Source organism: Entelurus aequoreus, linkage group LG10 (genome assembly GCF_033978785.1).
Source record: "Entelurus aequoreus isolate RoL-2023_Sb linkage group LG10, RoL_Eaeq_v1.1, whole genome shotgun sequence".
NCBI classification, from domain to species: domain Eukaryota; kingdom Metazoa; phylum Chordata; class Actinopteri; order Syngnathiformes; family Syngnathidae; genus Entelurus; species Entelurus aequoreus.
In genome coordinates, this window is record NC_084740.1 from 33,569,997 (window position 1) to 33,595,696 (window position 25,700).

The 25,700-nt window shown below is 41.5% G+C and overlaps 2 protein-coding genes across 6 annotated transcripts in view; both read right to left on the reverse strand.

The window, feature by feature from the left end:
* Nucleotides 1-896: 896 nt before the first annotated feature.
* Nucleotides 897-16,605, reverse strand: srsf7a (serine and arginine rich splicing factor 7a). 4 transcript variants are annotated; one of them, XR_009827477.1, is made up of 9 exons: nt 16,515-16,605; nt 13,509-13,739; nt 12,315-12,509; nt 11,034-11,126; nt 8,776-8,817; nt 3,437-3,481; nt 3,183-3,278; nt 2,042-2,534; nt 897-1,443 (listed from the first exon to the last, which is right to left on the reverse strand). XR_009827477.1 is itself a non-coding variant. In XM_062060569.1 (8 exons), the coding sequence occupies exons 2-8, from the start codon at nt 13,730-13,732 to the stop codon at nt 1,383-1,385; spliced, it is 756 nt and encodes a 251-aa protein (XP_061916553.1). In that variant the 5' UTR covers nt 13,733-13,739; nt 16,349-16,579; the 3' UTR covers nt 897-1,382. The 4 variants fall into 4 exon arrangements, 1 of the variants encoding a protein (XP_061916553.1); XR_009827476.1 differs by having other exon boundaries at nt 16,349-16,581; XR_009827478.1 differs by having other exon boundaries at nt 2,042-3,278; nt 16,349-16,579.
* A 407-nt stretch (nt 16,606-17,012) lies between these two features.
* The window catches only part of LOC133658485 (sodium/calcium exchanger 2-like), a 229,466-nt gene continuing 220,778 nt past the window's right edge, over nt 17,013-25,700 (reverse strand). The window contains exons 17-18 of one of the 2 annotated variants that reach the window (XR_009827479.1): nt 23,582-24,573; nt 17,013-23,505 (exon numbers count right to left, since the gene is read on the reverse strand). Coding sequence is in view for 1 of the 2 variants with exons in the window: in XM_062060570.1 (XP_061916554.1) it covers nt 24,197-24,573 (377 nt within the window). In the remaining variant the exon portion in view is untranslated. Of the gene's footprint in view, nt 24,574-25,700 lie in introns of both variants that reach the window. The other variant, XM_062060570.1, reaches the window with a different exon arrangement.

The window sequence follows — 25,700 nt, forward strand, 5'->3', positions numbered from 1 at the left end:
TTGGAAGACCTTGTGTCATCCAAGTCCTTCAAGAGAAATGCAAACTAACACTTTTTAAATACACGGCCTCTTGTATGTCTTTTCATTTGTGGTCTAAGCTTTTATAAATAAAATAAAGCAACTGACGAGTAAATCATTGTCATATATTTTATACTGCTTAATTAACACAATACATTGGCAAAATCTGCCCAATTTGCTCTTGTACTTGGTTTAATGTTGTGTTTAATTCATTAGAAATGAAATTAAACAATCAACAACTACACTTTGTATTGCTAAATTAACACATCACAGTAAATATACTGTGATAAATTTACTATAATTAAATGAAGTAATTCATTCATTAATTTATACAGCACACATTCTCATATTGTGTAACAATTACGATACATTGTTATATTGCTACGAACTGTTACTGCATTCACTTGTAGTTACTAAACGTGAAGAGTAATAGTATTAATAATACTCAGCCCCTCTTCTTATCAGCTGCAGGAAATTAAATATTTTTCGTATGGTCTAGTGTCAAAAAAGTATAAACTGTTGTTTTGAAAAGAAGTTCCTTTCTTGGGAGGTAGCGGAATGATCATCATCACCGTCGGGGGTCGTCGGCCAATTCCGGTGCAGTTCCCCTCCAAGGCCTGTATCGCTCAAGTGAAGTGAATTATATTTATATAGCGCTTTTCTCTAGTGACTCAAAGCGCTTTTACATAGTGAAACCCAATATCTAAGTTACATTTAAACCAGTGTGGGTGGCACTGGGACACAACGGCAGTGACGAGGACGGCGGAAGCGGGAATCGAACCTGGAACCCCCAAGTTGCTGGCACTATGCAGCTCAACATGTGCCTTTCATGATTCAAATAAGTTCATTTGCTCAATTATTTCCAAGAAAACGACAGGTATGTTGGGAAGATTTATTGAAAAATAAAAATGCCAGCGTCTCAAACAGTACAAGCAGGAGCCCATCCAAATTCTAACTGAATCACCAAAAACAATTTCAAATAATACACAGGAATAACCTGAAGGGCCGAGAACATCTTTTTAAGCACACAAACTTCGAGAGAAGAAAAAATGGATGGGAGCAGTGCAGGACAGAAATATACATATTTAAGGAATTGGGTGCTTAATGAGCGCACAGGAGCAAAAAAGTGTTCAAATGTCACTATTAAAAGTCCACTGCAACATACAGCACCATGCAGATGTAGGCGTTGCATCTCATACAAACTACATGTGAAGGATGTCCTAAAACCTTCCGCCAATCAAAAAGGTGTTCTGAAGCTGCACTTTATCTCCGAAAGAAATGAAGCATAACCACACATGGAAAACTTGGGAGCGCTGCTGTAAAAGAGAACAGGGGTTGGGATTGAGGGGTGTCTTGTTTGTCACTCAGTTGGCGGCTGGCGATGGACTTCGTGGTGGTGGTGGTGGTGTTGCTGAGCGGGAACGACTGAAACAAAAACAGAGAGAGGTTAGTGTGCTGTAAGGGAGAATGGAAGACCGAGGATACCACAGACACACACACACACCCCCAGCTACTTCATCAGTGAAGAACTTGAGTGTAAAAAACATACAAATAAAATAAAAAGCATATAGGTGGTGTATCTACCTTACATTTTTTTAAGTATCCCAAGACAAAAGGGGGACAAAATAAGTGAATCCCCGTGCGAACTGAAACCACTCATCACCTGACTACCCAAAAAGTTGACTACAGAAATTGGGATTGTGAGGAGAAATTGCACCCAACTACTTCCAAAGATACTAAACACCACAAGGGGCGCGGAACTTAACAGTTTGGTTTACTTGCAGAATTTGAATGTTTTCATTAAATAGTTTCTGTTGATGTTGAAAGCATGCACGGCAGAAATGTGCGCACCATAGGCCTCCTGCGACAACACTCATTCACAGCACACACACGTAGCATGCTCATTATCATCTTTAGCTTTCGCCACCCATGTTGCACATGAAGCCTGTGAATTTGCTTTGACCATAAAACATGAGCTTGTCATGGGGGAGGGGGGGGTAGATAAAGAGGGGGTTGTCGTTACCTTTGGAGACACTGGCAGAAAAAACAAGTACAGAGAAGCGAAGGTTGAAAGCACTGAAGGACGGATGACTACGCTCTTGAAGACTGATCTCAGGTCAGCTTGCTCTCATTTTCAGAAGCTAAGTCAGAGGCCGAAGAGCTCTGGTAGGTAGGGGGTCTGGTAGGTAGGTAATGGATTTTAAATGGTCGAACTCTGAACCGTTCATGCCGACGCTCTGGTAGATCTGCCGGCTGGCTGGCTGACGGCCTGGGTGACTCTAGGAGAACAACTGTAAGTGTGCACGGGCTGATCTCGTCTGAGCGTGTGCGTCGGTTGGACAGACGGTCACCCATTCACTGCGCGGGGGGAGATTCTCGCTGTCTAACGCCAGGCGAAGGCTGATCTCAGTTCAGCGCCTAGTCACCCTCCCGCAGGATGTACACACCGCCAGCTGGCAGACCCTTGGCCTGGGATCAGCTGCAGTGTCAACGCAGTGCGCAGCTCCCAGCACACACTTTAAAGAAAATATGAAAAATAAACAAAACTTTGCTGCAAAGATCTTAAACTTTAGCTGCTGCTCTGCATTTAAAAATCTGAATTCTCTTGTCTAGCCACTCAGGCTGGGAATCATCAATTCATTGAACTTGCGTAACATTTATCATTCTGTCAGCCTAAACATGAATTTAGCAAACAAGAGTACATATTAACAGTTAAGACGCTCTTCAGCTTTTAGCTGAACTTAATTAAAAAGTAAAGAACATCATTTGACTTATTTAGCCCTACACTTCGCACAAGCCAAACGTTGCAGAGTATACCCTGCCACACCAACATGGCTGACAGCAGAGGCCGATGATTCCAATATGTCAGCGGTGGTAGAGGGGTCGGGGGTCCTCTGATCGCTCATCTCAGCATGGAAGGCGGTCGGCGGCAGTAAGATACCCCAGGTTTGGAAGAAAGATCTGGTCAATACGGCTGACTGGAGCTGTAACTAGCTGGACTACTGTCGTCTCCTGGAAATCAACAGCTGTAGTTCCAGCTGACATATCTGACAGAATCATCTAGAACCTAATGGTAACTCTTCCTGTTAAGTGTTATTTGCTGGCCCGGGCAGGTCTAAAAACTAGAGCTCAATTCTTGCGCATACGGGAGACTTGAAGTTTACCTGTTCTTCTTGTGATTGGCCGACTGTGACCGAGAGCGGGAGCGGGAGGCAGAGCGTCTTGGTGCTGATCTGGACCGAGAACGAGACCTGGAACGACTGGGGGTGGGAGGACATTTTTATACGTTTAAGTTTGTAGAATCCAAAGATGTAAGTTGCTGAATAGGAGTGAGCCAATTATGCAGCTTTAATTTCCACCTTATATGTGGAAAGAGTGACCTTATCAACAAACTAATGACAAATTTGACAACTTTTACCTTCTCACTGGAGTCCTGGACTTGGAGCGGGCTTGAGAGCCGGACCTGGTAAAGGAAAGATCACAGGTTTAATAAATTTTAGGTCTGGTTAAAAAAAACAACTCTAGTCCACTTGCTCTGCTCGTAACGAATCAACTGGTCTAGACCACTAGTGTGAAAATAGTCCACTGAACCCAGGACCGGTCCAAAACGAGCGAACAGAGACCCATCTTTTCTTAAGTGATGCAGCAACACCCGATGGGTCACAAAATACAGGCAAAACTTGACGATATTTAGCAAAAAACTTGAAGGGGAATTTAACTTTCTTTTGAAATTTTTCCCATCTTTATGAGACAATAAGACAAAAGGTTTTGTATACTTTTGCATTCTAATTTGTAATAATTGGTTTGTTCTAGGTGGATAGCAATGCCGCCTCTAAATCATTTTGAAAATGCATCCAAAAACCGCCAAAAATACTTTACATACTGTAACCTTCTCGACTGGGAATTAAAAAGTGCCTGCCAGCAAATGTAGTTTTTATCCGAGTTTGATACATTTTGTAATATTTGCACACCTATGTTATTTATTTTACGTAGATGGAATATTTTTCTATTTTATGTAGATAGAATATTTTTCTTTTTCATGTATACATTCTTTGTTCTTTCTATTTTATTTATGTTATGTAATTCTGTGCTACCTAAACAGTTTCTTTTCTGTGCTGTTAATACCCATCTTGACTAACTGGGTTAATAAAAGTGCCACTGACTGTTCACAGTACAGTTGTCATTCAGTGCAATTTCAGTGAATTTCGCTCAAATGAATATCTTTATATGAATATTTTCATCTGGAAATATATATCGAGATATATATCGAGTTTAAGTAAAAATATATCAAGATATACTTTTTCGTCCATATCCCCCAGCCCTACTCCTTATATTCAAGTTAAAATAGATAATGTTGTGAATCCTCATTTGTCCAAAAATAGTTGTCTTCGTTGTCTGTCTGCCTGCCTGCCATGATTAAAACACACAAGCATTTGTTTCCGGAAGTAGAAACACATGTGTTGCCGAAAGTGCGTTTTTATGGGAACGGAAATATATGTGCGTAAGAAATGAGTTCCGGTATTGCCTAAAATACTGTATTTTTTTTGTACATTTTACATATTTTTATGAATGTGTCTGTTTACATTATATATACACTTACAGGTTGTATATAAAACATTGGAGGGTTTCGAAGTTGTTTAGAGGGCTACAACGGTGACCCCCATTAGCCGCATCTCGCAAGCATTTAAAAAAAATCATCTTTACAATTCTAAAAAAGAGAGACATGTCTTTAAGTGCAGTTCCCCTTTAATAGAAGGTAGAGCGGGAAAAACAAAAAAGCATCAATGTCATTGCCAAAAGTGTAAATGCAGTAATTTAACAGTTCTTTTCAACCAAGGATCACGTTGCTAGTTAGAGCTCAGTGAAGTCGTCAGTAGGGATGTACCGTATTTTTCGGACTGTAAGTCGCTCCAGAGTATAAGTCGCACCGGCCGAAAATGCATAATAAAGAAGAAAAAAAACACATAAGTCGCATTTTTTGGGGAAATCTATTTGATAAAACCCAACACCAAGAATAAGACATTTGAAAGGCAATTTAAAATAAATAAAGAATAGTGAACAACAGGCTGAATAAGTGTACGTTATATGAGGCATAAATAACCAACTGAGAACGTGCCTGGTATGTTAACGTAACATATTATGGTAAGAGTCATTCAAATAACTATAACACATAGAACATGCTATACGTTTACCAAACTATCTGTCACTCCTAATCGCTAAATCCCATGAAATCTTATACGTCTAGTCTCTTACGTGAATGAGCTAAATATTATTATTTGATATTTTACGGTAATGTGTTAATAATTTCACACATAAGTCGCTCCTGAGTACAAGTCGCACCCCCGGCCTGCGACTTATAGTCCGAAAAATACGGTATATAGGATTTTATAAAGACCAATATCATTAACGGCGTTACTGTATGTAATTGGTGTAAAAGGTGTGAAAAAAATGCATATTTATTACCGCAGGAGTTTGTACACCATCAACATCATGTAACATCTAACAACTATCCAGGAAATCGCAAAAAGCCGATGCCTGACCAGGGCTCAGAAAATCTGTAGACGCCTCCCACCCCCACCAAGGACTGTTTTTACTGCTTGTCTCCAGAAAGAGGTTCTGCAGCCTCCGTAGCAGAATCTCCAGGTTCTGTAACAGCTTCTTCCCTCAGGCCATAAGACTCTTGAACGCATCATAATAATCCCTCCAATTACGGATTAACTCGCTGGAATATAAAGACAATATAACATACATCCATAAACATGGATGCAAATGCAAAAGTGCAATATATTTATCTGTACAGTAATCTATTTATATCTGCACTTTATTGCTCTTTTATCCTGCACTACAACGAGCTAATGCAACAACATTTCATTCTTATCTGTACTGTAATTTTAAAATTTTAATGACAATAAAAGGAAGTCTAAGTCTAACATCTCACAGCAGGGAAGTCATATATCAACACCTGTTTTCAAAATCTTGAACAAGTCAAGTATGTTTGCAGTGCAAGTGCAATGCCGTAACGTCATCTTAAAGGCCTACTGAAACCCACTACTACCGACCACGCAGTCTGATAGTTTATATATCAATGATGAAATCTTAACATTATAACACATGCCAATACGGCCGGGTTAACTTATAAAGTGACATTTTAAATTTGCCGCTAAACTTCCGGTTCGAAACGCCTCTGAGGATGACGTATGCGTGTGACGTAGCCCGACGAACACGGGTATGCCTTCCACATTGAAGCCGATACGAAAAAGCTCTGTATTCATTTCATAATTCCACAGTATTCTGGACATCTGTGTTCGTGAATCTGTTTCAATCATGTTCATTGCATTATGGAGAAGGAAGCCGAGCAAGCAAAGAAGAAAGTTGTCGGTGCGAAATGGACGTATTTTTCGAACGTAGTCAGCCACAACAGTACACAGCCGGCGCTTCTTTGTTTACATTCCCGAAAGATGCAGTCAAGATGGAAGAACTCGGATAACAGAGACTCTAACCAGGAGGACTTTTGATTTGGATACACAGACGCCTGTAGAGAACTGGGACAACACAGACTCTTACCAGGATTACTTTGATTTGGATGACAAAGACGCAGACGTGCTACTGTGAGTATGCAGCTTTGGCTTTTTTTTGCGTATGTACGTAACTTTTTTTAAATATATAAGCTTTATGAACCTTGGGTTAGGTGAACGGTCTTTTGGGCTGAGTGATTGTGTGTGTTGATCATGTGTTTGAATTGTATTGGCGTGTTCTATGGAGCTAGGAGCTAGCAGAGGAGCTAGGAGCTAGCATAACACGTACCTACCGTACGTGCGCGTCACGTACGTAACTTTTTAAAAATATATAAGCTTTATGAACCTTGGGTTAGGTGAACGGTCTTTTGGGCTGAGTGATTGTGTGTGTTGATCGGGTGTTTGAATTGTATTGGCGTGTTCTATGGAGCTAGGAGCTAGCAGAGGAGCTAGGAGCTAGCATAACAAACACGCAGGTGTTTTTATGCAGGATTAATTTGTGGCATATTAAATATAAGCCTGGTTGTGTTGTGGCTAATAGAGTATATATATGTCTTGTGTTTATTTACTGTTGTAGTCATTCCCAGCTGAATATCAGGTACCGTGAGTATGCAGCCTTGGCTGCTAAACATTCGATAACTTGACCGTATGTGCGCGTCACGTACGTAACTTTTAAAAAATATATAAGCTTTATGAACCTTGGGTTAGGTAAACGGTCTTTTGGGCTGAGTGATTGTGTGTGTTGATCAGGTGTTTGAATTGTATTGGCGTGTTCTATGGAGCTAGGAGCTAGCAGAGGAGCTAGGAGCTAGCATAACAAACACGCAGGTGTTTTTATGCAGGATTAATTTGTGGCATATTAAATATAAGCCTGGTTGTGTTGTGGCTAATAGAGTATATATATGTCTTGTGTTTATTTACTGTTGTAGTCATTCCCAGCTGAATATCAGGTCACCCCCGGCTCTCACAGCATCTTCCCTATCTGAATAGCTTCAACTCCCCACTAGTCCTTCACTTGCACTTTACTCATCCACAAATCTTTCATCCTCGCTCAAATTAATGGGGAAATTGTCGCTTTCTCGGTCCGAATCTCTCTCACTTCATGCGGCCATCATTGTAAACAATAGGGAACTTTGCGTATATGTTCAACTGACTACGTCACGCTACTTCCGGTAGGTGCAAGCCTTTTTTTTATCAGATACCAAAAGTTGCAATCTTTATCGTCGTTGTTCTATACTAAATCCTTTCAGCAAAAATATGGCAATATCGCGAAATGATCAAGTATGACACATAGAATAGATCTGCTATCCCCGTTTAAATAAAAAAAATTCATTTCAGTAGGCCTTTAAAGACCACACAGATCCATCACTGTGTTTCTATTTATAACAATTACACTCAGCAAAAATATTTATATATGGCATTCATGTGCACAGCATGATATATCATATCACATAAATCAAAACAACGAATCAGTGTGTTAGGTGGGTGTGCATTTAAGCAAAGTGTGTTTTAATGACGCAGTAATATTGGCCTATGGATTACTGGATTGATGAAGGTTGCATGAAGGTTGATGAAGCGCATTAGGGATTCAATACTTTTATAGTTACTACCGGGTATCGATTTACATAAAACCGTTTTTATTTTTTAAACCGTCTGCAACAAAAAACTTCAATATATCCATATAAATAAATAAATGATAAATGGGTTGTACTTGTATAGCGCTTTTCTACCTTCAAGGTACTCAAAGCGCTTTGACAGTATTTCCACATTTACCCATTCACACACTGATGGCAGGAGCTGCCATGCAAGGCTCTAACCAGCAGCCATCAGAGGCAAAGGGTGAAGTGTCTTGCCCAAGGACACAACGGACGTGACTAGGAAGGTAGAAGGTGGGAATTGAACCCCAGTAACCAGCAACACTCCGATTGCTGGCACAGCCACTCTACCAACTTCGCCACGCCGTCCCTATAACTGATATATTGCCCAGGCCTACGTGATGGTGTTCATAGAAACATGGCTCTATAAAGATAATTTGCGAACTTCCTCATTAAGTTGGAGGCTTTTCTCTATCACCACTTTATGCAAAGGCTGTCCTTTTCAAGTTTGGTCCACTGACAAAAATAAGTTAGAACGCTAACCGACCTGCACTCCGGTACACACCAGATATCTTTTTACATTTTTGGTCCAGACCAAAAAAGAGATGTGAGCACAGTAAAGCTCATTGGGCCAAATTTTATCTTACCTGCTCCTGCGCCTTGAGTATGATGGGGAACGGCGGCGGCTCCTGGGAAAAAGTAGAAGTCAATGTAATTGGAGACAATAACGGTGATTAAGTAGTCAATGTGACCAAGAAGTTTTAACGTTTAATCTTCTACATTGGTGAGGAAGTGTAATGCTACAACTCAATTCATTTCAAACTGGGTCTTTTAAAGTACCAGTAAAGTGGAAAAACAAGTTGACTTTATATGCATAATTGTTAGGGGTGTGGGAAAAAAATCGATTCGAATCGCGATTCTCACGTTGTGCGATTCAGAATAGATTCTCATTTTTTAAAAATTAATTTTTTTTTAATTAAATTTTTTTTTTAATTAATCAATCCAACAAAACAATACACAGCAATACCATAACAATGCAATCCAATTCCAAACCCGACCGAGCAACACTAAGAACTGCAATAAACAGAGCAATTGAGAGGAGACACAAACACGACACAGAACAAACCAAAAGTAGTGAAACAAAAATTAATATCAACAACAGTATCAATATTAGTTACAATTTCAACATAGCAGTGATTAAAAATCCCTCATTGACATTATCATTAGACATTTATAATAAAAATAATAAAAAAGAACAATAGTGTCACAGTGGCTTACACTTGCATCGCATCTCATAAGCTTGACAACACACTGTGTCCAATATTTTCACAAAGATAAAATAAGTCATATTTTTGGTTCATTTAATTGTTAAAACAAATTTAAATTATTGCAATCAGTTGATAAAACATTGTCCTTTACAATTATAAAAGCTTTTTACAAAAATCTACTACTCTGCTTGCATGTCAGCAAACTGGGGTAGATCCTGCTGAAATCCTATGTATTGAATGAATAGAGAATCGTTTTGAATCGGGGAAAAATCGTTTTTGAATCAAGAATCGTGGTGAATTGAAAAAAAAAAAAAGAAAAAAAAAATCAATTTTGAATCGAATCGTGACCCCAAGAATCGATATTGAATCGAATCGTGGGACACCCAAAGATTCACAGCCCTAATAATTGTGTTTCATTGTATCCATTAAACCATATCAAATTGTATTTTCAACCAGCAAAGTATGTGAAAATACCGCAAAACATCACAAAATGCCACAATTTCAGGCGACCATTTTGAATACTCCACTTTGAACGTCTTCTGTAATTTCCGTAGATTGACGTCACTGGAGTAACGCTTCTGCATTCGGACCATAGTGTCGGACTGGAAATACGCAAAAATTAGAGAGAGATGTGCTGTCCATCATTCCCAATTCCTATATAAGACATTCATTTTTTATGTATTCTTAAATTGTAAATAAATAAATAGTCCGTCAATGCAGGCTCTCTATTATGCCCACAAAACCTCTAAATAACAATCCAAAACCCACCAACAATACTCCCTATACATTTTGTGACCTAAATATTAGTGATGTTATTATAAGCGCTAACGCAGACTAACAATTTTTTAGCGGCGGGTTGATAAAACAGCGAAGTGGCCCTCTGCTGCTGTATTGTGAGATGGCCGCGATGTCCTGCTGCTCCTGCATCATCACGTCTCGGCTCGTCAAAGTTATTCTAGATTATAAATCATGCCTCTCATCTGGATATTAGGAGGATTTAGCCATAAATCTATGAGTTGTTCATCTGTGAAATCCAATTTGTACCTGGAAATGGACAGACACACACAACCGAAGACAGTGTCTACAGGGAAACTTTTCCTTGTTAACCCTTTATACACATGGAAGATATAGACATCATCGAAGTGAGAGCAGACATTGTACAGTAAGCTATCGCTTTATTATGTTTGTAGTTCGTATTTCTTGTCTAGCACTTAGCAATATTGCTACATGATGCTTAGTGTTTCACAAAAGCTGGATTTGAGCTTCCAAAACTTGTAGCTCATCCTTACTATATTTAGGATCAACAATATAAGTTTCTGGATCATATTTTTTCCCGAAAGTATTCGTTGTTGGCTCTCACAAAGTCTGCATGACTTGCATTGTTGTTGGTGATGAAGGGATCTGTTGTCCCTACCTCTATGTCATGCGATTACATTTCTGGATAACTCATCCCTCAAAATAGCTCGGGAATCTCCGGGAGATTGGTTTGATCTGATTACTTGCAAACTTTGTAAGACTTTCAGTGTCATAAATCAGATATACATGATAATAGCCTCAATATATAGGCAACCATTTTTTCCACTGTACTTGTACTTCAAAGGACAACCAATCAATTAACATTTTAGAGTGTTTCCTACCTGCTGCGGCTACGGCTGCGAGAGTGAGAACGGGAGCGGTAGCGGCGCCCACGAGATCTGGACCTGGACCGCGATCGAGAATGGGATCGGGACCTACCACAAAAAAAAAAAAGTTTAGGTTAAGCTGTGGAGCACTTATAAGTACCGTATTTTCCGCACCATAAGGCGCCCCCGTGTTATTAGCCGCACGTTTAATTAACGGAATATTTCAAAACTTTGTTTACCTATTAGCCGCCCCGTGCTATTAGCCGCACCTACGCTACGCTAAAGGGAATGTCAACAAAACAGTCAGATAGGTCAGTCAAACTTTAATAATATATTACAAACCAGCATTCTAACAACTCTGTTCACTCCCAAAATGTAATGTGCAAATGTGCAATCACAAAAATAGTAACACTCAAAATAGTGCAGAGCAATAGCAACATCAATAACTCAACGTTGCTCATACGTTAGTGTCACACAACACACAAAATAAACATTTAAAGCTCACTTTCTGAAGTTATTACTCATCCACAAATCCCTCGAATTCTTCTTCTTCGGTGTGCTTCACTTGTTTTTTGACACCATCTGTGATGTGGACGCGCATGCAGTCGTAGATCAACAGGGGCGGAGCTGCGTGAAAAAAGTCACCCGGTCTCTTCGCTCATTTTTTCTTCATCCATCCATCCCTTCGAGTTAGCTTTTATGATGACGCCGGTTGGAAAGTTCTCTTTTGGCAAGGTCTTCCTTTTGAATATCACCGTGGGTGGAAGTTTCTGGCCGTTAGCATGGCAAGCTAGAACCACAGTAGGACGACTTCTCATTCCCTGTGGTGCGAATATTCACCGTACGTGTTCCCGTTGTATCCACAGTGCGGTTCACATGAATATCAAAAGTCAGTGGAACCTTGTACGCGTGTCTCTTAGTAGGAGACATTTTGTTGTCTTTACAGAAACACACAAATGAAATGAAACGTAATATCCGTGCGCTGCTTCTTCTTCTACGGGGGCGGGTGCTCACCTTGGCGGTTGCTTACAGTAGAAGAAGAAGCGCTTCCTCTTCTATGGGGGCGGTTGCTTACCGTAGAAGAAGAAGCGCTTCCTCTTTTACGGGGAAAAAAGATGGCGGCTGTTTACCGTAGTTGCGAGACCTTAACTTTATGAAAATAAATATGAATATTAATCCATATATAAGGCGCACCGGGTTATTAGCCTTAGTCTGCTTTTGAGAAAAATTGTGTTTTTTAGGTGCGGAAAATACGGTAAATGTATTGTCTTACGCAGCCTCAAGCACATTTTTTACCTGCTGCGACGTCCTCCTCCTCCTCCTCCTCCTCCTCGCTTGCTGAAGCGGTAGCAGTCATAGGCATAATGACCGCGGTCCCCACACTGGTAACAGCGGTCATTTGGGTCAAACTGGCGACGGCTGGGGCGTCCGCGGCCCTTCCTGGACATGCCAGTTGACATCTCCACTCGTACACGTGACCCACACAAGAGCCTTTGGGCAACAAGCAACACCTCCTTAAAGCTTACAAGACAATTTCTGCCCAGTAACAACCATGCATGTATGCACTTGATGATAAAGGAAGAGTTTAACTGTGTACTAACTTTAGGACTACAACGACTAATATATTGAAAAAATACTTTATAGAAGATTTATATTTTTGTTCTTTCGATTATTTGTTTGAGTCAAACTAATACAAATTTATAACAGACGAAAACATTTTTTTTAATGCACAACTTTTAAGAAAAATATGGGAACCTGGACTGAATCCCTCAATGTCACACTTAATTTTTTAAAATAAATTTAATAGTTTGCACTATTGTCTTTTTTTCTTTAACTACTTACATCACCACACTACCTCCACAGGCCACAACAGCTGTCAATTGTTTTACCATGGGAACATACTACTGGTTTTTGTGTACTGCTAATCTTGGCTTTCTTATAATTTGTGGGAAGGGAAACATACAATTATTTGATATATACAGTATAAAAACGGAATAGCATGGACTGCCCAGAATACGGGCACATGAGAGCCACGGTCTGTGAAAAGTGGTTATTAAAAAAACCTTATATTAATGCACATGTTAACAGCACAATTTAAATGTTAATGATGTGCATTTATTACAAAAAGGATGCTGTGGCTAGCAAAAACATCCCTTCGGGGTCGCTGAAGCCTATCTCAGCTGCATTCGGACGGTAGGCGGGGTACACCCTGGACAAGTGGCCACCTCCTCGCAGGGCCAACACAGATAGACAACATTCACCCCCACATTCACACACTAGGGCCAATTTAGTAAAAACAATCTTTATTTAATCTATTTCTACTGAAAAAACGCACACAGGCTATAAAGGGTTTTAACCGATCATTTGATTAATTAATTTTCATCGATCGAGAGAATACTCACCTACTGAAATAATCGATTGCTGTAGCCCTAACCTATCTCAGAACTAATAACCAGTGAAATTATACTACTTTGTGTACAATGTACTCACTTCCCATCCGTGCCTTTAACAGCATCTTCAGCATCTCTTGGATCCTCAAACTCCACAAAAGCAAACCCTGGCGGGTTCCTGGCCACCCAGACGGTCCTCAGCGGGCCATAGTAGCTGAACGCCCGTTCCAACTCCCCCTTGGCGGCACCGTTGCCCAGGTCACCCACGTACACCTTGCAGTCGGATGCCCTGGACGAACTGCGGGACGATGAGTAGTAGGACATTTCCTGGCTGTAGAAAAACATTAGCGGTGGTAAATAAAACAATTACAGTGTTTGATTGTTTTTTTAATCCGACAGGAATTAGGCGAAGAAGCAGCGCCATGTCTACACTAAGCTGGATAACCCCTTAAACAAATAATTATTTAGCCTAAGCCCCGTTTCAGCTACACTAAACTATCATTTAAGGTCCCCCCGATCAGACATTAAATGGGGTAATACACGGGTACGTGCGCCGTGTATTTCTTGAATCTCCGGCTCTTAGGTTTGTATGGACTCATTGATCGTTTACAAACTGAGTTTGGAAAGGAAGTGACATCAAAAAGAACGCGCCACAGCCAGCTTCTTAATAAAGTGGTTTCGTAACTCGGAGCTAACCACTGGAAATATGAAGGCGAGTCGTCCAGATATGCCCGTGTTTCTCCTTCCGTCTGTACAGACGCTTGTGGAAATCACAAATGAATACCTTAAGACTGATCACTGATATGCACATTTGTTTTAAAGTTGTCCTTGAATACTGATGTTGGAAATGACATTTTCTTCTATGCTCTTCATTCTCAGAAGTGAAGACAAACATTTGTTGTAAATTTGCTGGTAATGTTTTACTTTTAGCCTTAAACATGACACATAATGTCTGTAACTTTACTAGCACCTGTAATTTCAATAAACCCGAATTAATAAATAATATGTTAGTGTGTTTAAGTAATCTACTTTATGAATAATCCTTATAGCTCTTTTCTGTAGTTGATACAATGCCTTTATGTTACTCTTATATGTGTTCCCCCACACTTCCACAGTAGCTGATATATGGCAATATAAGTGCACAATACAATATACGCATTGCCCTATAATCTAACACATATTATACCTTATTTAATACAAAAATACTCTTAGACATTTTTTTCCGTACATGTGCAATATGAGATTTCCATGTCAATGCAGTAGTGAACACAACAATAACCTTATCTTCACTATAAAAGTGGGTGACATTGTTATCAACAGGAAAGATGAGGTCACCTACCTAGGTTCCATTTTAGAGGCAAATCTTTCCTGTGATAAAATGGCAACCAATGTAATCAAAAAGGTCAACCAACGAACGAGATTTCTCTATACAATCTCCTCTCTGGTCAACAAAAGCACCATGAGGATTCTAGCGGGAACTCTCGTTCAACCCTTTTTCGATTACGCATGCACCTCCTGGTACCCCAGGACCTCCAAAACCCTCAAATCTAAACTCCAAACATCCCAGAACAAGCTAGTCAGATTACTTCTAGACCTCCACCCCAGATCACACCTCACTCCTACCCACTTCTCCAAAGTGGGCTGGCTCAGGGTGGACAGAGTAAAACAACTTGCACTGAGCCTAGTCTATAAAATCCGCTGCACCTGACCACCATAACCACAACACCAGGGGGAGCTCCACTAACCACGTTAAACCCAGATTCCGATCTAACAAAGGTCTTAACTCATTCTCTTTCTATGCCACATCAATGTGGAATGCGCTCCCAACAGGTATAAAATAAAGGGCATCTCTATCCTCCTTCAAAACCGCAATAAAAGTACACCTCCAGGCAACTATAACCCTAGACTAACACCCTCCCCGGATTGTTAATAATCAAATGTAAACAATTAAATGTAGATACTTTTTCTTATGCCTTCTGATCTATCTCTCTCTATGTCCACTACTTGCTGTACATATCCTACCAAGTCAGACCTACACTGTTCCAATATCCATTTCTCTGTTCTCAATTGTTGATGACTGATGATAACAACCAAACTTACCCCCCCACCGGATTGTAAATAATGTAAATAATTCAATGTGATTATCTTGTGTGATGACTGTATTATGATGATAGTATATATCTAATAGTATATATCTGTATCATGAATCAATTTAAGTGGACCCCGACTTAAACAAGTTGAAAAACGTATTCGGGTATTACCATTTAGTGGTCAATTGTATGGAATATGTACTTCACTGTGCAACCTACTAATAAAAGTCTCAATCAATCAATCAATCCGGTTTAGTGTAAACGGGGCCTATGGCGCCAAACGCGGCCTTGCTCGCTTACATCCTCATACCATTTGTACCTGGCCCAAATAATTTTTTCAGTCACAAATTAGACGGAAAGAAATAAGACAGTATTAACTAGAAAAGCGTTTGGATACAATTTAAGTAGCCGATCTTTGGAAAATCACGTCAAGCCCACCTTGGCTAACATCATGTAGCCTTGTTAGCTGGTTGCCCATATAACCTATATCTGACTAAGCCATCTTTACCAACTTTTCACGGGCCTCTAATAGTGTCCCGGTTGACGTATACTGGAAAAATATATTTAAAAAAAACAACATAACCTGTTCTTTGCTTAATGGCGTGCGTTAGCTAATCATTAACGGCTCGCGATTGTCCTTAATGGCGGATGAAGCCTGGTTTTTTTTTGCAACGACCCTCGACACTCAACGTCCATTTACTGCTCAACATAAACATTTCGAGACTATTCCCAAACATCACATGTATATGTTACAAACACGCATATTATAGATGCGTTGGGGAAATGAATGCTACGAAGTGAAAGTACAGTAGTTGAAGGCCTCAAAAACAATGGCAACCACGCGCGTTACCTTCTCCCCAGCTTGACTGGATTTATTCTTCACCTCCAAACGTAAAAAAAACACACCAGCCTGGGCAAGGTATGTGTCACCGGGCAGGTCACTTCCGAACACCGAATGCGTTAAAAAAACACACACACACACGGGAGAGCTTTAGCGGGTATTACGTATGTCTTACGCGGAGGTTCAATGGCGAATTTACGGCGTACATGAAGCAATGCCCGTCACTTCCGCTATGTCCGCAACTGCGCAGTTGAATTCAAACGTAATTTCCGGTGTTTCCGCAACAAGAGAAATAAACTGCATATATTGTTTTTATTTTTAAATAAATGTTTTTTCTTCACTTTGTGTGAACTTGAATCCCAATGAATAACCTGTGTGAAGTTGGCCCACTACCATGTCAAGATACACTATATTGGCAAAAGTATTTGGCAATTTGTGACGTCACCCCTTCCCCCTAGCGGCACACACAGGTAGTGCAGGCAGAGTCCGCGCTTATTATTGTGTCATAATACACTATATTGCCAAAAGTATTTGGCCACCTGCTTTGACTCACATCTGAACTTGAAGTGCCATCTCATTCCTAACCCCCATCCATTTTCTACCGCTTATCCCTTTCGGGGTGAAGGTTTTTTTTTGATTGATTGATTGAAACTTTTATTAGTAGATTGCACAGTACAGTACATATTCCGTACAATTGACCACTAAATGGTAACACCCGAATACGTTTTTCAACTTGTTCAAGTCGGGGTCCACTTAAATTGATTCATGATACAGATATATATACTATCATCATAATACAGTCATCACACAAGATAATCATCAGAGTATATACATTGAATTATTTACATTATTTACAATCCGGGGTGTGGGATGTGGAGGGGGGGGGGGGTTAGGTTTGGTTGATATCAACACTTCAGTCATCAACAATTGCATCATCAGAGAAATGGACATTGGAACAGTGTAGGATTGGTAGGATATGTACAGCAAGTAGTGGACATAGAGAGAGAGAGATCAGAAAGCATAAGAACAAGTATATACATTTGATTATTTACATTTGATTATTTACAATCAGGGGAGGTGGGATGTGGAAGGGAGGGTGTTAGTTTGGGGTTGAAGTTGCCTGGAGGTGTTCTTTTAGTGCGGTTTTGAAGGAGGATAGAGATGCCCTTTCTTTTACAACTGTTGGGAGTGCATTCCATATTGATGTGGCATAGAAAGCGAATGAGTTAAGACCTTTGTTAGATCGGAATCTGGGTTTAACGTGGTTTGTGGAGCTCCCCCTGGTGTTGTGGTTGTGGCGGTCATTTACGTTAAGGAAGTAGTTTGACATGTACTTTGGTATCAGGGAGGTGTAGCGGATTTTATAGACTAGGCTCAGTGCAAGTTGTTTTACTCTGTCCTCCACCCTGAGCCAGCCCACTTTGGAGAAGTGGGTAGGAGTGAGGTGTGATCTGGGGTGGAGGTCTAGAAGTAATCTGACTAGCTTGTTCTGGGATGTTTGGAGTCTAGATTTGAGGGTTTTGGAGGTGCTGGGTACCAGGAGGTGCATGCGTGATTGAAAAAAGGTTGAATGAGAGTTCCCGCTAGAATCTTCATGGTGCTTTTGTTGACCAGAGAGGAGATTCTATAGGGAAATCTCGTTCGTTGGTTGACCTTTTTGATTACCTTGGTTGCCATTTTATCACAGGAAAGATTAGCCTCTAGAATGGAACCTAGGTAGGTGACCTCATCTTTCCTGGTGATAACAATGTCACTTGTATAGGTTTTATAGGGTGCTGGAGCCTATCTCAGCTACAATCGGGCAGAAGGCGGGGTACACCCTGGACTAACCCATAGGGTTCAATATGTCGGTCCACCTTTTGCAGCTATTACAGCTTCAACTCTCCTGGGAAGGCTGTCCACAAGGTTGCGGAGTTTGTTTATAGGGATTTTCCACCATTCTTTCAAAAGCGCATTGGTGAGGTCACACACTGATGTTGGTGGAGAAGGCCTGGCTCTCAGTCTCCGTTAAATTCATCCCAAAGGTGTTCTATTGGGCTCAGGTCAGGACTCTGTGCAGGCCAGTCAAGTTAATCCACACCAGACTCTTTCATCCATGTCTTTATGGACCTTGTTTTGGAAGAGGAAGGGGCCCGCTCCAAACTGTTCCCACAAGGTTGGGAACATGGAATTGTCCAAAATGTTTTGATATCCTGGAGCATTCAAAGTTCCTTTCACTGGAACTAAGGGGCCAAGCCCCAATTTATCATTTGGATGGGTGGCCAAATACTTTTGGCAATATTGTATCCCCAGACTTGACCCATTTTATTTTGCGACATTTTTGTATGTAACTATTATAGTTTTTATGTCATTAATATTTTATGACTCATATGTCTCGGCAAGAAATCGCGTTCAAAGAACTCCGGCTCATAAGGGATTCCCAGAGCCCAAAAAAAGTCTGCGGGCTATAGAGCGTTTTCTATTCGGTCTCCAGTACTCTGGAATGCCCTCCCGGTAACAGTTAGAGATGCTACCTCAGTAGAAGCATTTAAGTCCCATCTTGAAACTCATTTGTATACTCTAGCCTTTAAATAGACCCCCCTTTTAGACTAGTTGATCTGCCGTCTCTTTTCTGCTCTTGAGGTGGGGCACAGATTAGGTGACCACAGATGTTGCGCTAGCTGTTCAAAGTTAGGACCTGGGGTGGACCCCTCACCTGTGCATCAGTTCCTTGCCCTGATGTGGGATCTGAGCCGAGGATGTCGTTGTGGTTTGTGCAGCCCTTTGAGACACTCTGGATTTAGGGCTATATAAGTAAACATTGATTGATTGATTGATTGATTGAGTTGGGGACGTCTCTGCGCTGCTGACTTGTCTCCACTCAAGATGATCTCCTGCTGGCCCCACTATGGACTGGACTCTCACACTATTAACTAGATCCACTCGACGTCCATTACACCAGTCGACCACATCGGTGGTCCCCTCCAAGGTTTCTCATTGTAGCCCATTGGGTTGAGTTCTTCCCTGCCCTGATGTGGGATCTGAGCCGAGGATGTCGTTGTGGCTTGTGCAGCCCTTTGAGACACTCGTGATTTAGGGCTACATAAATAAACTTTGATTGATTGATTGATTTTGACAAGGTGGCGGGGCTAGTTATGAATGAAAACGCGTTAATAACCTAAAAACTATGATCACTTACACGGGTAAATGATCATCAAAACTAATTTGGTACCACCAAGACCAATTTGGTATATCATAGTCACTGATTGTACTTTTATATTTGTTCTATTCTTGGTAGGTATACTCAGGGGTTGATATTACCTTCATGATATTCTGTAGAAATTAAGACTCAGACACGTGCTGGTTTGAAAATAAATAAAATATATTCAAATAAGGTCAACCTCTGTTGACCAACACATTACACCTCATGCCATGTTCTGAAAACAAGCATCATTTTTGAATTTTTTTGTCTCCACTCAAGATGATCTCCTGCTGGCCCCACTATGATCATCAAAACTAATTTGGTACCACCAAGACCAATTTGGTATATCATAGTCACTGATTGTACTTTTATATTTGTTCTATTCTTGGTAGGTATACTCAGGGGTTGATATTACCTTCATGATATTCTGTAGAAATTAAGACTCAGACACGTGCTGGTTTGAAAATAAATAAAATATATTCAAATAAGGTCAACCTCTGTTGACCAACACATTACACCTCATGCCATGTTCTGAAAACAAGCATCATTTTTGAATTTTTTTTTGTACATTTCATATAAAACTTAAATATTACTCTGAGTTAATGAGTTAAATGTCAAACACATGTAATTGTTTTTTTTTTGTTCTCTACAAAGGGTCAGGCAGAGAGAGATGTTCACACAAAGACACAGAAGAACGAGACATAGGAGGGAGAAGGGAGGGGACACAAACACAACACAGATATTGTACATCAACAATCAAACAGATCGGCAACATTGCGTCGAAATGTTGCCGCGGCCCAACAGACTGGGTTCTTATTTTCACAGTTCCCCAAAGGCAAGAACATGACACTGATATTTGTGTCACTTGCTTATTTGATACACCCAGCGCCTCTGAAGTTGGGATTGCAGGGACCCTATTAAATATGCCAATAGGTGTCCTTCACATGCTGCTAAAAACACATAGGGGATGCATGGGGGTGCTCATGCAGCCGTAGAGGAACATGGAGAACGCAAACAAGCCCACACTAGGTAGGGGTAGGGGGCAACACATCTAACTAGAGAACAACAAAGGCCGAAGCCAAATGGAAACACGGAACATTGGCCGGCTGTTGACAGTTCTGCTTTGGGGTCTGAGTTCAGCAAACGTGCATTTTCATGACACGCCATCTTAAATGTTGACGCGACCTCATGTTTGGAAACCCTCCTCTGTCGATATAATCTGCCAATGTTCCACACCGTTTCTTCATGTAAACATGCTACGTACACTCAAAACAGCGCCGCCGTTGTAGGAGCAGGATGAAGAGCGACAAACACTGGCACAGACGGAGAAGACGACCTCATGTCCAAGCTAATAGGGAAAGACATGTTTTCTGTATTGCACATTGAAATCAAGGACCTGCGGCACAGCTTGTTTCTTCATAAACACAAATAAATGCTCTTCAACTCAAACAGCAGTAAGCACACACGGTTATTTCAGTCAATTGGATACGCTTGGTTATGATAGCCTAGCACTCAAAGGAGACTTGTATCAAAATCTAATCGACTCAAGTCATGTAAACTCTAGTGTTTGTGGACACTGAGACCACTCTAAACATTGTCCAGAAGTACTGTACAAAAAAAAACTACCTCTGTTGCACCTGCGAGGAAAATATACAAAATTAGCTCTAGAAAGGGTACAAAGTTGGCTTTGTTCAGGCAAACAGAACTTTTTGATCTCACGGAACACAAAACACACTTGTACAGCACTTATAGTCCGAAAGACAAAATGTTGACAACTCTGCTGATGCACTGTGACATCACCGTACATGTTAGGATGTAAGGAATGTAGAATATGACAACAAACAATCATCCGGGAGAATTTGCCGCACTGATGGTTTGCAGTTTATTTAGTCTTGCATCTGCTCGTTGCGTACAACCGATGGTTTTGGTAACTTAAAATGCAAATATTTGAATGTATGTTCTAAGGGCATTCAACTGGACTGCTTGGTTTGTCTTAGAAGACATTTCGCCTCTCATCCAAGTAGGCTTCATCAGGTCATGCTATCAGACTTACATTGGTCAGATCTAGTCAGACTGAGATTGGTCAGATCTAGTCTTAGACTGAGATTGGTCACAATTAGTCTTAGACTGAGATTGGTCAGATCTAGTCTTAGACTGAGATTGGTCAGATTTAGTCTTAGATTGAGATTGGTCAGATCTAGTCTTAGACTGAGATTGGTCAGATTTAGTCTTAGACTGAGATTGGTCAGATTTAGTCTTAGACTGAGATTGGTCAGATCTAGTCTTAGACTGAGATTTGGTCAGATCTAGTCTTAGACTGATATTGGTCAGATTTAGTGTTAGACTGAGATTGATCACATCTAGTCTGGCGGCTGGTGCCAAAACCCCTAATATTTATACTCCAACACCAGGTTGTTTTGCCATGGCAAGGATGGTTCCGCCCTGTCGTAGTGAGAAAAACAACTGTTGAAATGCAAAAGAGCATGCCCATGACAGTCGTTGAAGTGGAATTTCCCTTTGGTAGCATTGAGGTATATTGTGTGGCAGAATGATTGCTGTGGATCAACCTGTTAGTCTTTTAGGAATGGTTCAAAGACTCTGCAACTGAGCCTCCAACAAAGTAGTACTCTGACCTGGCAGCAGAGTGCAGGGAGGCTGGCTGGAAAGCCGTCATCTGCCCTGTGGAAGTAGGGTGTAGGGGCTTCGTGGGTTCCTCAACTGCCAGCCTACTCCGAGACATTGGATGCACAGGAGCGGGGCATCGGAAAGCCATGAAAGAGCTGGCCGAGGAGGCGGACAAAGGCAGCTTCTGGCTGTGGCTAAGGAGGAAGCATAAGAGTTGGGGGGCAAACACCTAAGACATCAGCAGGGGGTGGCAGGGAGACATCCCTGCCATCGCTCCGCCACCATGAGACGTTCTGGGGTTAAAGGAGCGAAACGTTGATGAATGGTGGTCCCCAGCTGAGGACCCGTTTATGTCCACAGAGGCGTTCGGTGAGGTGTCACAGCACACTTATCAAAAGGCACTGGAGGAGGTGCGTCAGGCAGCAATGCCCAGCAGGAATTCCATCACCTGTATCTTGATATAGGAATGGTTCAAAGACTCTGCAACTGAGCCTCCAACAAATAACAGAAGTTAGAAACATTGTGGTCATAGATTCTACTTTGTGCCATTTGTTTACAACTGAATGGAATGCTAACCTGAGTGACTCCAAATATGTTGGGCTGATAGTGGTCGATCCACAGCAATCGTTCTGCCACACAATACCCCAATGCTCACGAGGGGAAATTCCACTTCAACGACTTGTCCTTGGCATCTACAGGATTGCTCTTTTGCATCTGACCAATCTAAGACGAGATCTGACCAATCTAAGTCTATGAGCATGAACTGATGAAGCCTACATGGTTGAGAAGCGAAACGTCTTCTAAGACTGAATGCCCTGAGAATGCAATGACCTGGACCATTGACTTGAATTGATGTTCTATTCCTCCTGTGCAATGCCGTGCAGCACTTATCCGCCTCTACTAAATCTAGCGAGCAGCGACTAATACTAAAACACCGTCACAGGTACTGGACTTGATTTAATAGCGCCGCATCCGTTTTGACGCACCTCGACTCGGGCCACATCCAGACACGCAACCCTTGGTCGACTACTACTTGCACCGATTGCAGTGAGGAACCAATCGGATGTGACGCGACAACAAGTTCAGTGAGAACAAGTGATCTCACAGCTGGCGGCTGTAGTAGTTAAGGCATTGTACGGGTGGTGTCATGAAACATTGTGCGGGCCCCAAATCATGTGCAAGTCCAGATCCTCTGTAATATGACGAGTTGTGCCTCCATAATGAACACACGTGAAATAATTTCATGGCTTTAGCTGCTAAATTGAACCACCCATGCATTACCTTTCACCACTGCTGCAAGATCAAGTAGTAGTAGTGCGGTAGTGGATTATTGGCCCCACCAGCACTCCTAGTGCCATGACTGTAATCACACAAACACACACATCAGCGCACAAATGCGAGTATGGCCATTTACGGTACAATTCTACATGACATACGGGGTGACGGGGATGGCAACATCTGGCTACACATGCTCAAAAAGTCCCCCTTCTCCAGGGATATGGTTACTATGGAAACCGTGCAGGATGATGGCGACACCTTGATTCGCAGTATGGGGCCCCCTAACAAACATCGGAGGGCGGCTCGCTCGAGATGTGCAGTTCTATTTACAGCGCGTGTTGAGAAGTGCCTTCCTCTGATGTGTCCATTAGCCGTGTAAACACTTAACAAGCTTCCCGTGCAGTACATAAAGTCAAAGTAAACATTCGACTCCATTTCACCCCCCTCCTCGCCTGGAACCGCTGAGTGGGGGGGGGGGGGGGGGGGGGGGGAGGATTTTCTTGGGCAAACACTTTTCCGACGGCAGTGCCATCCTCTGATACAACCTTTACTTGCATCCACGTCAACGCTACATTCACTCTTCTCTTCTCGCCATCAACAGACTTTCTTTTGCCATCTAAATTGCTTGTACCCGAGTTTGCTGTCATCACTTTATCCAAGAGTACGTGTGTGTGTGTATGTGTGTGTGTGCATCAAAGAGCCCTCTTAACCTACACCTGTAGCGTGTCAAAGTGTGTGTGTGTTGTTGTGGAACTACGTTGGTCATCTCCTTCTTAGAAGCCCTTGATGTGGCAGTACGCCTCCAGGCTGGAAAAGAGGATGTAGAGGAACCACAGGCCCAGGAAGAGCAAGCTCGTCAGGATGCGGGATACCCGGGGGCCGCCCAGCTCGCCGCCGATGGAGGGCCGGCGTCGGAACAAGAGCACGCCCATGGAGACGAAAGCGAAGATGGTGAAGAGCGTGACGGAGAAAGCCAGTGAGCCCGGATCCACCTTGAACGGTTTCCCCTTGATCTTCCAGTAGACGGCGGCCACCGACCACGCCACGCCGATTCCCAGGAAGACATTGACGGCGTTGCTGCCGGTGACATTTCCGACACAGGCGTCTGCATGCTGGTCTTGTATGGCGGCCACTTTGCTGGCAAATGTGTCTAGAAGGAAAGAGGTTTGAATAGAACCTTTTACGCCACTGCAGCCCATTTTGCCTATCAATCACAATCCAACACATGATTCTCTTTTTTATGCATTCTAAGTACCGTATTTTTCGGACTATAAGTCACAGTTTTTTTCATAGTTTGGCCGGGGGTGCGACTTATACTCAGGAGCGACTTATGTGTCAAATTATTAACACATTACCGTAAAATATCAAATAATATTATTTAGCTCATTCACGTAAGAGACTAGACGTATAAGATTTCATGGGATTTAGCGATTAGGAGTGACAGATTGTTTGGTAAACGTATAGCATGTTCTATATGTTATAGTTATTTGAATGACTCTTACCATAATATGTTACGTTAACATATCAGGCACGTTCTCAGTTGGTTATTTATGCCTCATATAACGTACACTTATTAGGCCTGTTGTTCACTATTCTTTATTTATTTTAAATTGCCTTTCAAATGTCTATTCTTGGTGTTGGGTTTTATCAAATAAATTTCCCCAAAATATGCGACTTATACTCCAGTGCGACTTATATATGTTTTTTTTCCTTCTTTATTATGCATTTTCGGCCAGTGCGACTTATACTCCGAAAAATTCGGTAGATGTCGGAAACAGCGGGAGGCAGTGTGCAAGTAAAAAAATGTCTAATGCTTAAACCAAAAATAAACAAAATGTGAGTGCCCCTAAGAAAAGGCATTGAAGCTTAGGGAAGACTATGTAGAACGAAACTAAAACTGGACAGGCTACAAAGTAAACAAAAACAGAATGCTGGACGACAGCAAAGACTTACTGTGGAGCAAAGACGGCGTCCACAATGTACATCCGAACATGACATGACAATCAACAATGTCCCCACAAAGAAGGATAAAAACAACTGAATTAGTCTTGATTGCGAAAACAAAGTAAATGCAGGAAATATCGCTCAAAGGAAGACATGAAACTGCTCCAGGAAAATACCAAAAAAGACAAAAAGCCACCAAAATAGGAGCGCAAGACAAGAACTAAAACACTACACACAGGAAAACAGCAAAAAACTCAAAATAAGTCACGGCGTGATGTGACACGTGACAGTACACCTACTTTGAGATAAGAGCTATATTGATGTATGGTTGGT

Bases quoted from the DNA above. Each gene is read 5' to 3' on its own strand.
- srsf7a (XM_062060569.1), bottom strand. From the start codon at position 13,732: ATGTCCTACTACTCATCGTCCCGCAGTTCGTCCAGGGCATCCGACTGC. The intron at 12,510-13,508 runs GTGAGTACATTG...TGTTGCCCAAAG, and splicing joins GTTAAAGGCACGGATGGGAA to GCTCTTGTGTGGGTCACGTG. The intron at 3,482-8,775 runs GTAAGATAAAAT...TTCCTTTACCAG, and splicing joins TACTCAAGGCGCAGGAGCAG to GTCCGGCTCTCAAGCCCGCT.